General features: G+C 32.9%; 2 protein-coding genes across 2 annotated transcripts; one reads left to right on the top strand and one right to left on the bottom strand.

Moving 5' to 3' along the window:
* The first annotated feature begins 2,671 nt into the window (after nucleotides 1–2,671).
* LOC112716214 (pseudouridine-5'-phosphate glycosidase) lies at nucleotides 2,672–6,205 on the top strand. The gene is made up of 12 exons (XM_025768075.3): nucleotides 2,672–2,946; nucleotides 3,061–3,169; nucleotides 3,261–3,371; nucleotides 3,690–3,772; nucleotides 4,045–4,104; nucleotides 4,212–4,272; nucleotides 4,721–4,827; nucleotides 4,922–4,999; nucleotides 5,277–5,322; nucleotides 5,421–5,541; nucleotides 5,640–5,725; nucleotides 5,868–6,205. Exons 1-12 carry the CDS (start codon nucleotides 2,887–2,889, stop codon nucleotides 5,963–5,965), a joined length of 1,020 nt encoding a protein of 339 aa, XP_025623860.1. The 5' UTR covers nucleotides 2,672–2,886; the 3' UTR covers nucleotides 5,966–6,205.
* Nucleotides 6,206–6,440: 235 nt separating this feature from the next.
* LOC112716212 (pentatricopeptide repeat-containing protein At3g49170, chloroplastic) lies at nucleotides 6,441–9,564 on the bottom strand. The gene has a single exon (XM_025768074.3). The coding sequence runs from the start codon at nucleotides 9,120–9,122 to the stop codon at nucleotides 6,675–6,677; it is 2,448 nt and encodes an 815-aa protein (XP_025623859.1). The 5' UTR covers nucleotides 9,123–9,564; the 3' UTR covers nucleotides 6,441–6,674.
* Nucleotides 9,565–11,993: the final 2,429 nt, after the last annotated feature.

Here is an 11,993-nt window from a genome sequence, read left to right as displayed (position 1 = left end):
TGTTTATTATGACTTTGTGAGCAAAATTGTAAAACCATGAGCTGGGAATAGAAAGAGTTGTGAGACGCTCTGATATTCAAAGTATTTCTAATGTCAAATTGATTCTTAGGTTCTTAATATGGGAGATTTAAGTTCTTGTTAATGTTACCTGTTTAACCAATTTGGATTGCTCTAGTAGTTAGTTCACTAGTCTACTTAATCAAATGTTAAGAGTTTGAATTCTGTTTTATCCACACAGCAATCAATTGGTTAGCGACAAATTCTTAAATAGAGTTTTTATTTGTGACGTAGTAGTCTTCGGTCTCCTGAATTGAAGGATACCGTGGCGTGAAGAAACCAAAAGAGTTCTTGTTATTCATTTAACTCGTGAGCCTCCTTTATAAAAACAAATTTGGGAAAACAAATTGTTATATAACATATTTTTATATTAAAATATATTTTATTCAAATTTCATTAAAACTAAATTGACTTTATAAAACCAAGTAATATTTTTTTGAGTTAGTGTACGGTCCAAATAAATCAGATATAATACGTATACATGTTTAAAGGTTGGTATTTTGAGGGTTATTTGAAAAGGATGGATTGGATTTGCACGTGATGTCCAGACGCTTTCTAGTGAAAGGTTCAATGTCTTCTATTGCAGGAAGGAAGCCGTTCCGAGTTCCTCGTGAGGAGGTGGAAAGTGGTTCCTACAAAAGACTCCGATAATAAGGGTTTTAGACAGTTTTTAGTAGATTGGATTCGGAGTATACTTGAGGGTGTTAGTGTATTTACAATAGTAGAGGTAGAGTCACTAACCACTTTTTAGAATGGCTCCAACTTTAATGCTGGATAACCGATTCCTTTTGTTAGAGAAGTCTTTGAGATCTCCTTTTAGATGAGTAGAAGAGATTATAGGAGTTAGTTACTGCTTTGGGCAAGTATAGCTTATATAACATCGTCGTGTCCAACCTTTTATGAGGTCAGGCGAATGTCGATCCGGCTGATGACTGTTGATTAGGCTTTGCTTACTTTGGGCCTGGCTAAGTAGTGGGTCAAAGTATGAACAATTGATGGATCGAACGACATTATTGTGTCCTATCTATTTTTATTATATAAAAGTTGATAACTAAGTTTTTCTATATTGTGTTTAAGTTATATTTCTTTCTAACGATGCCATTCAGCAATTTTGCTTATTTGGCAAAACTTGAAAATCAACCAATCATCTTTTAGTAAACGATTTAAAAAGAATAAAATAAATAAATTCTTATCTATTATTATTCAATTAATACATAGAATACTAATTAAATATAATAAATATACATTAAAAGTATCATAATAATAATAATTATAAAAATTTTCAATTACAAATAATGAAATTCTATAACTTATACATGTTAATACTTTTACTATTACATTAGTTGGTCTACTTATGCATGTTACATAAGACTCTACTACTCTTTATTTCTTAATTTCTCGAACCAATTAGCAAAAACTCCTTCAAGTAAGTTTAAATTTGTCACTTTTTTTGACTAAATACATTCAAATATATCATGATTATAAAATTAATGCATAATATTTTTGTATTTTTTGTATTTTTCATTCTCATTCATTTTTCTAAATCCAAGTAAGTTTAAATTTGGCACATCTCCTTACTAGGTATATTCAAATATATCATGATTATAAAATTAATTTATATTTTTGATGCTTTTTATTCTCATTATTTTTTTAAAATTTGTTTCTTTAATTACTTGCAACCCAAAAAACACCATATGAAAAAACAAAATATGACAACTAAAAGAATATAAAAATGAAAGTAATACATAAAGATATAATTTTGTATAACTCTAATATAAAAAGCCTATGTTTTTTTTTAAATAAATGAATTCAAATTTTAAAATAATAAATTATATTTTAATTTGTATTACATTTTAGTTGAAAAATTATATGAAATTATATTTAAACTATCAAATAAATATTGTAAAATATTTTTAATATAAAACAATTTAACTTTAACATTAGTTTATATATTATCTAATTAGTCTCTAAATAATATAATACTTATTAAAAAAATATTATAGTGTATAATTTATCACTCTATACATATGCGAGTCTCACCCTAGTTATATTTTATTTCTATAATAAAAATACTAATATCTAAATTTCTTTTAACCACTTAATGTATAATCTTTTTAGATATTTTTCTATTATTGATCACGTGTAAATGTTATCCTAATAAAAATAATTTGCTAGTTGGGACCTCGAATAGACAGGATTGAAAACCTTATTTTGTGAATTTTTTATTTATTGAGTATCTGTATTATTTTTAATTTTATAATTAAATATTTTTTATATCAAAAATATTAAAATTAATAAAATATTTTTTTTAAAATATATAATTAAAAATTAAATTTTTAATTATGAATATGTTTAATTTATAAAAAATATTTAATTAATTTTAATATTTTTTACATTAAAAATGATCGAATTATAAAATTAAAAATAATATAAAAAATTTAATTAAAAAATATAAAAATTTAACTATAAATTTGATAAAATTATAATGACCAATAAAATAATTAAATTTTTTATAATGTGAATTTGTATAAAATAAAAAAAGCAATGAATTTAATTTTAATATAACTAGTTTTATATTTGTATAAAAATCTCATAAAATCTCCAAATCTAATTTATTTAAAATCAAAATCAAATAGAAGCTTACATTACATTCCCAGTTCAAAGAGTACGTTCCACTATACCAGAAAACCAGAAGTTCCAAGTTCCACAGCTTCTTACTAAGTATTGAGAGTAGAGAGTATTATATTAGTATATACCATTGGATCAAGTTCAAGAAGTTGGTTGATCACTTTTAAATTGAGATAGTGTTAGTGTGGTAACTGCCGGTTAATGGCGTTTTCAGCGGCCTCACGAATAAACAATCTCCGACGACACTTGGATTCACCTAACGTCTCCGATCCTCCAATTTTTCCTATTTATGATCCAATTTTTCTGCCTAATTTTATTTATATTTAACATTTTTTTTCATTACTTGTGCTATTATTATTATTATCATTATTATAGGATGCACTTGGAGGATATTCAATCAATGTGAAGGTAGCTCCAGAGGTTTCTGAAGCCTTATCACTTGGCCGTGCCGTCGTGGCTCTCGAATCCACCATCATTTCACATGGTTCGGTTCGGTTCTTCGCTTTTCCCCTCTATATTCTTAGGGTTTAGGGTTTATTGATTGAACAATTTTGATGCTGTGTTGTTATTTTTAGGAATGCCTTATCCTCAAAATTTGGAAACTGCAAAAGAGGTAGAAGATATTGTCAGGAAAAACGGTGCTGTTCCTGCAACCATTGCAATTTTGGATGGCACCCCTTGCGTAGGTCTTTATTATAATTCTCCTTTATTTAATTAATTTATTTATTTTCGTGGTATTGGTATGCTTTGGATTGATATCACAATTCTTGTAACTTGAAAAAGCATAAGCCATGTGGTATAAGAAGCATGATGGAATGGTTTCACTTAATTACTTCATGTTGTTTTTGTAAATGAAGTTTGATCCGTGTATATTTATAAATTTTGTATGTATACAACGTTGAAGAAATATGCTGAAGGGTTTGTCACCCCCATTTGATGGGTTTTTGTTAGCTTGTTGCTTGATTTGGATGGATTTTCTTTTCTTGCTTGTGCAACGTGGATAGGCCTAAGTGTTGAAGAACTTGAGAAGCTAGCTACTCTGGGAACCAAAGCTCGGAAAACAGCTCGAAGAGACATTGCACATGTTGTGAGTACTTTTGGCATCAGTACACTGTAATCATGTTATAAGAATCTATTTATGTAATCATATGTTTATGTCTGTGATCATGTGAATCTTAGCAACCTCATGAAAAGAAAATTGAAATCTGACTTTAGCCGGATTTATGAATCTTCTAACACTGAACTGGAAACCATTGAGATAAATAATTTGTTTGCTTTATGCCCACTCACAACTGCTTTTATCCAGGACCACTGTGATCCGACCTTGTTTTTTCAAAAACACTAACATGTACGTTTTAGGTGGCTAGTGGTGGAAATGGTGCTACTACTGTTTCAGCAACAATGTTGTTGGCTTCTATGGTATCTTATATAATTTTTCATCTACTCTCCTTATGCAAAAATCTATTTCATGCTCTATCCTTGGACCAAGTCATTTTGGTTTCACCGTTCTTTTATATTTACTGCAGGTTCATATTCCCATCTTTGTGACCGGGGGCATTGGGGGAGTACATAGAGATGGGGAACATAGTAAGCTAATTTCTTATATCTTAATGTTAAAAGAATTATTTTCCATGATAAATGCAACATGTTCTGGTTTGGGACCAAATGAATCAACCTGTGCATGTTAACTTATTATTGTTGTTTTGGAAGGTTCATGAAAGTCCTGTAATTTCAGTAAAAAATTCAAAGGGAGATTTATGGCCTGGGACCGAGTTTGGCTTTTCAGACAAGAGATCTTAAAAGTTGTTTTTAAAAGGCTAATAATACCCCTTGTGCAGCATTTTGTTTGTAAGGCAGAAAAAAATTGCAAAGCTAGCCAATTTTTAGTCGGAATTTTACTAGTTTAGATTGAGAATGCTAAATGCTAGGTTCAGAATGGGAACTTGATACATAGGTCCTTTTTATTTTTTCTCTCACTGGGACTACAACAAATGGATCTAGCGTTTTTATATTATCTTCATTTTTCTTTGGACAGCTATGGATATATCTTCAGATCTCACTGAGCTAGGTAGAACTCCAGTAGCAGTTTTCTGTGCTGGCGTAAAATCAATATTAGATATTCCCAGAACCCTTGAATATCTGGTACTGACTTTTGCGTTAATAGTCACTGAAGTAGTTCAACTATGCAAGCTAAGTTGTATCTTGTACTCATGTTTTTTTTCCATATCTTGGACAGGAAACACAGGGAGTTTGTGTCGCTGGTTACAAGACAAATGAGTTCCCTGCATTTTTCACGGAATCAAGTGGCTGCAAGGTATGTTTGGTTGGGTTTTCCCATGGCTGTAACATGCTGATTCTGAATACTTGAAGTAGCAACAGATGTTTTGGTAATTAGATTGATATGTTGGCATCTTTCCTGATTTAAATAATTTATTTAGCTCATGGTATGTTCCAAAACTGACATTTATTCTCATTTTTAGAGTGTAGACTTTTGATAAGTTTATATGCAAGGATTGAATGTTAAAATATAATGTACCTATAAACAAGCTTAATTGAGTATATATTATATTTGGTCATGCCATAATTTTCAGGTTTCATGTCGACTAGATAGCCCAGAAGAGTGTGCTCGCGTAATAGGCAAGGACTATATTACTTTTCCAGTGTAAATTTGTATTTTTCTTTTCTTTTTCAAATACAGCTTCATACCATTCATTTTATTTTTATCCTTCAAACAGAAGCAAACAACAAACTCAAGCTTGGAACTGGAATTGTAATAGCAGTTCCTATTCCTCGAGAACACTCAGCATCTGGACACATAATTGAATCTGCAATCCAAAAAGCCCTTCAAGAAGCTAGGTAAGCTTTTTATTTTCTCTTTCTGTCGACATCACATGCAAGTTGTAAAATAGTATTGATTAACTGGTTTTCTTATGTTTTCATCGCACCATTTGCAGGGAAAAAAATATAACAGGAAATGCTGTAACTCCGTTCTTGCTTGCTAGAGTAAATGAGTTGACAGGGGGTGCCTCACTTGCATCCAGTATCCTCATTTAAAGTTTTTCCAACATTATGTTATAACAAAATCAAGTATTAGAAGCATATATCTTTAAATAAATGAATATATTATATTCTAATTTCTATTAATATGGTTTAAACTGGTTGAAGTCTTAACCATATTTTAGACATTGCTCTTATGAAGAATAATGCTCTTGTTGGAGCTAAGGTTGCTGCTGCCCTTGCTCAACTAAGAGAAAGAGAAAGAGAACATGGTCAGAGATGAGCTCGTATCTTGAATTAAATTGAGCCTTACCTAGCGGTGGTGGTGGACAAAGGTCAGGGTGTTTGATTAGATAATTCACAAAAATATTTGATGTAGTTGGTGATTAAAACTATAAACAGATTCTGAAGTCTTTGAATAGGCTTGGAAGCTTACTTTAATGTGTACAAATTTTGTTGGAGATCATTGTCTTTCATTTAGGAATTTTTTTAAAATAAATAAAAAATATTTTATTTACAAAAATATGTAATTTGTAGTGTTTTTACCAATTTGCACTCTATTATTTATCTCGTTTATATTGTATATCTCGTTTACAACACAATGCTATTTCAAGATAAGTGATAAGTTATGACGTTTCCAGTGTAAAAAACGAGATATGGTTCGACAAATTTTCATCAGCTATAAAAAGATGTAGCAATGACTAAGGTGCTGATCTCCACTTTAGATATAACTACATAAGAGATGTAGCAACTGTGAATGACAAGAAAAATCTCGTTAGGGATTTTTATCTATTTGACGTACAAAAAACTTCTGAGCATGTTACAAGATGAGATATTCTAAAATAGTAAAATCAGAGAAGAGATTAACATTAGCTATTGTAGTTTCTAAAAGGACATGGAAAACTTACATGGCATAAAGTATACTCGTACAAAGAATTATCTACCTCTATATTCTGTCTATAAACAACTTCACATAATCGAAAGTTTGTGAATTACCAATAATCATTGCAAGAACATTTTCCATCCTTGATATGATGAAACCGGTTTGCATCTCGCACCACAATTTCTCTTCCAGTGACTACTGAAATATACTTTATTGCCGTATGGCAGTCACCACAAACCCTTAGATTCTTAAATATTCTTATAGGTTTGGGTTTTCTGGTGCTGATCAGTGCAAATGCCACTGCAATTTTTTCACTGTGTTGAAACAGAAACTGTTCCTTCAGTTCTTCCTCTACATCATGAAGAACAGAATCTGTATTTGGGACATAACCCAAGTTTTTTATTTTAAAAGTCAATTCATCAAGCTTATCATATATCTTTTGAGCTTTGGGGTGTGAAGTATCCCCTACATGGAACTTGTGCACCTGGTTTTCAACTTCAATCCAGCTACACCCAGCTTCTTTTGTTAATTTTCTCAGTTTCATGCTTTTCCTAATGGCTGCTACATCATCCCATCGCCCTTCTGCAGCATACAAGTTTGACAATAATATGTATGCAGCTGGATCATGAGGTTCAAGCTCAAGAACCTTTTTTGCAGCCTGCTCTCCAAACTTGGAGTTATGATGAATCCGGCAAGAACCGAGAAATGTGCGCCATATCAACGCATCAGCACGGAAAGGCATTGAGTTAATAAATTCTATGGCCTCTGAAAGCAAGCCAGATCGACCAAGCAAATCAACCATGCATGCATAATGTTCCATCCTTGGTACAATATCATGGTCACGGTGCATGGAAGCAAAGTGTTTCCATGCCTCGTCTATCAAGCCAACATGACTACAGGCTGATAAAACTGCAATGTAAGTGACCCCATTAGGCTTTACACCTGCTTCAAGCATTTCGCAGAACAATTCTAAGGCTTTCGTAGCAAACCCGTGTTTTGCAAAACCACTTATGATTGAAGTCCAAGAAATGACATTTCGATCTTTCATGTCACTGAATACTCGTAAAGCAGCTGCTTCATTTCCGCACTTTGAATACATGGAAATCAATGCATTATTAATGCATAAGTTGTTCCCAAAGCCGGATTTCAATACCCTTGCATGAATTTGTTCACCCTTACTAATTGTACCAATACAAGCAGCAGCACTTAAGAGGCTTCCATATGTAAAAGCATTAACTCCATTACCTGTGCCTTCAGTTTCAAGGTTGAATATATCATCTTTAGGATCCAAATTTTTCGCATTCCAATCAACAGCCGTGTCACACAAAATCAAGTTCTTCTCTAATAGAATATCAAAGCATTTTCGAGCACACTCCATTCTTCCAGACCTTGCATACATGTTAACAAGACCATTCCCCACACAATTAACTGCAGAAACGCCTAGCTTAATTGCTTGACTGTGAAGCTGTTTCCCTAAGCCGAATTCAGGCAGGTTTGCACAAGCCTTGAGAGTGCTGGCAAACGTGAAACAATTTGGCACGACATAACCCCAAATCATTTCACAAAACAACCCAATAGCTTCCTGTTCTAGTCCACCCTGCACATATGCCGCGATAATTGCAGTCCAAGACACAACATTCCGTTCCGGCATTCTATCAAACACCTTCCTAGCATCTTCCACTGATCCATCAGCGCCACATTTCGCATACATATCCACCAAACTAGACCCAAAAAAGACATCCAAACCCATTCCAGACTTAACACCCCAAGAATGTAACTGTTTCCCAAACGCCAACAACTCCAACTCGGCGCAAGCCGACAAAACAGAGCTCAGAGTAAACCTATCAGGACCAAACCCACTCTCCACCATGCTGAAAAACAAGTGAATTGCATCACCAGTATGACTAAACTGAACCAACCTAGTAATCATAAGGTTCCACGTGACCACATTCCTCTCCGATATTTTCTCGAACACCTTGAATGCAGAACCCAAATCATCACTACCCTTAACAAACATATCAATCAACGCGCAACCGACGCAAACATCAGCGTCAAGATAACCAGTCTTCAAGACGAAACCGAAAACCGCAAGGCCGGTGGAGAAAAACTCCGCGTTGGAACATGACCGAAGCGACGCCGTAAAGGAGAACTCGTTAGGGTAAAAATCGGTAGCTCGGAGCAACTGGATGAAGGTGGAGAGGGATTGGCGGTGCATGCGGTGGTTGGCGAAGCAAGAAATCATGGCGGTCCATGAGACCAAGTCTCGCATGCTGGGGTCCATGGATTGGAAGATGGAGAGAGCTTGTTGCCATTGGCCGGATTTAGAGTAGAGGGTGATGAGTGAGTTGAGGAGGGGCGAGTCAAGGGTGAGTTGTGACTCAGTGAATTTGCGGTGGAGGAGCTTGCCAAGGGCGAAGTTACGGGAACGGATGCAGGATTTGAGGAGATCGTGAGGTTCACGCGCGGGGTGGAGCGTGGAGATGGCTCTCCGGAACTCCGAGTTGTTGGTATTGTTGAGAGGTGGAGGTAGAGATAGGCTTAAGCTCAGGCTCGGCATGGGACACACATCTACTCTTGCATGTGTTTCTCACTAAGGCCGTGTTTGGGTGAAGACAAATATAGGAACTTGTTAATACAAGATTTTCTGTTCCTGATTGAATAAATGTCTATTTATATTTGTGTTATTTTACTTATTTTAAGCTTTTATAAATAAAGGACAATCTAGATAGAATTAAAAAATATAAAGCATTTTTGCTACACTATTATTTTAGCCTTTTAGGGATTTAGGTGAACAATATTTTAAGAGTATTTATTGAGTTAAACTTTAAAGTAATTTCTAAAATTATACTCAAATTTTAAAATGATTTCTAAAATTAATAGTTATTTAATTTTATTTTCGAACTTATACTTTAGAATTTATAATAGTTCTTAGACTACTTTTCGTTAGGATTATTCTCCACATACAAGCACTTTTCCATATAAGTCATACAAGTCATTTATACTCACGTCATTTTTACGTTTTTTTTTTTTTTTGCCTTCTTCTTCTTCTTCTTTGTAATTTTTCTCTCTTGTTATCGTCGTCATCAACACCACCTCTTTCTCCTTCTTTTTTTATTGAAATTTCTTCTCTCTCCTATATTGGGTGTATTTCTTAAATCCTTTGGATGTATTTTTTAAATTCTTTGGGTGTATTTCTGTAATTCTTTGAGTGTATTTCTATAATCGTTTGGTTTATTTCTGTAACTGTTTGGGTGTATTTCTGTATTCCTTTGGATGTATTTCTGTAATCGTTTGGGTGTATTTTTGTAATCGTTCGGTGTATTTTCGTTTTCTCTTTCTCCTTCATCAAAATCTCCAGAAAAAACGAAGAAACGTTATTCAAGGTACTGTTTTACTGATCTTCTAGATTTTTTTTTCTAGATTGTCTTTGTCATGTGCCTCATCCTTAACTAGCAAAACATTAAAAGATTTCAAGAAGAAATATACTGTCTCCCTCCTATATTGGGTGTATTTCTTAAATCTTTTGGATGTATTTTTTAAATTCTTTGGGTGTATTTCTATAATCTTTTGAGTGTATTTCTGTAATCGTTTGGTTTATTTCTGTAACTGTTTGGGTGTATTTCTGTAATTCTTTGGATGTATTTCTGTAATCGTTTGGGTGTATTTTTGTAATCATTCAGGTGTATTTCTGAAGTTCCATCATCTTCAAAACACTTTCAAAGCTTGATTTCAAAAACCATGAAAATCGAAAAAAACAGAAGGAGATCAAAGGCAAAGAGAGAACGCACGAAAGAGATCGAACAAATTTGACAAGAAACTCGAAAAAGGAAACAAAGATGAAACACGTGAAGATAGTTCAGTGACATGCGTGTTAGATTTGGCCCAACTTGTAAGACTTGTAAGCCAAAATGACTTGTATGTGTAGCACTCCTCTTTTCGTTAATAACATATGACCAGAAAGCTGATATAGATTTACTCTATCATGTTGACATTTTTTTGTCAATTTATTCTCTAATTCTCGTTTAAAAATCCTAATCTCTAAATTAACTCTATTATCTCCAGAAGAACCAATAGAAATTTTCGACACTAATTAGGGTTTTCAAATTCTAATAAATATCGAAAGGATACTCATTGTTGGTGGGTCTCCAACTCAAGTGGGACCTACACTTTAAATCAAAAAATAATAATAATAAAAAGTAGTGATTTATAGCAATGGGTAATAAAAAGAAAAATTGAAGAGAGTGTGAGTCATTCCTTCATTTTGAAAAGAAAAAGAAAACAGAAAGAGTGAGAGAGAGTTCGTCAAGGAGGAGAAGAAATTAGGGAGAAATGACAGTCCCAATTTGACCTCATTAAACTAGTAAATTTGTTCCTTTTTTTTATAAAATTTTAATATGTTGTTCCTGGTGTAGAAACGAAAATTAGGATATAACTTGCTATTTGTATTGCCTTTTTTTCGTCTGATTTAAAATACCTACTTTTATGGAGAATTTATGTTGATTCTATCAGTTTTGATGATGTATTTTGTTGATTGTTGAGATGCCCTAATATTATTAGGAAGACTGATTGTGTACTCATTATTTTGATAGTGAAAGATTTTACTGGATTAGATCCCGTAAATTTTTTGTCCCTCTTTTTAGAGGTTTTTTCACGATAAAAATTCTGGTGTTTAATTATTTAATTTTTGTTATTTTATTTGCTGCTTGGAGTATCTTTAGAGTTGTCTATTTAACTGCACAGGTTGTGAAAAAATTATTTTTTGTGCTTTCGTTGTTATATAGGTTCTTATTGAACCTCAATTTTTTCAACAAAGTGGTATCATAATTTTGGTTATTTATTTTTGTGCTGATTAAATAGAGGAAAATACTCATGGACTAAATATGGTTAAATTGAATTCTAAAAATTATTCGATTTGGAAGACTCTCATAAAAGATATGTTGTATAGCAAGGACGTGTATGATCCTATGGAGGGGGATAAATCCAAAGGTACTAAATTCGATATTTAATGGAAGAAGTTGAATCGGAAGGCAGTTGCTTTGATTAGGCAATGACTCAATCTTAGCGTATATCCACATGTTGTCACTGAAACAAATGTCAAGAAGATGTGGAAGAAATTGAAGGAGTTATATGAGAAGAAGAATGTACAAAACAAAGCATTCTTGTTTAGAAAGCTTGTTAATATGAATTATATTTAAGATAAATTAATGTCATAGCACTTGAGCATCTTTCAGGAGATGGTGAACCAACTGAAAAATAATGAAATCACTTTAAATGATGAATTGCAAGTCTCGTTGTTGTTGAGTTCTTTGCCAGATAGTTGAAAAATTTTGGTTGTGACACTGACTAACTCAGCTCTAAAAAGAAAGTTGACATTAGCAATGGTTAAAGAGAGCATGTTGAATGAAGCAGTCAGAAGAAAAGAATGGAT

Source organism: Arachis hypogaea, chromosome 10, assembly GCF_003086295.3.
Source record: "Arachis hypogaea cultivar Tifrunner chromosome 10, arahy.Tifrunner.gnm2.J5K5, whole genome shotgun sequence".
Lineage (NCBI taxonomy): Eukaryota > Viridiplantae > Streptophyta > Magnoliopsida > Fabales > Fabaceae > Arachis > Arachis hypogaea.
Note: the sequence above shows the minus strand (reverse complement) of the source record. Positions and strands in the feature narration are given on the sequence as shown.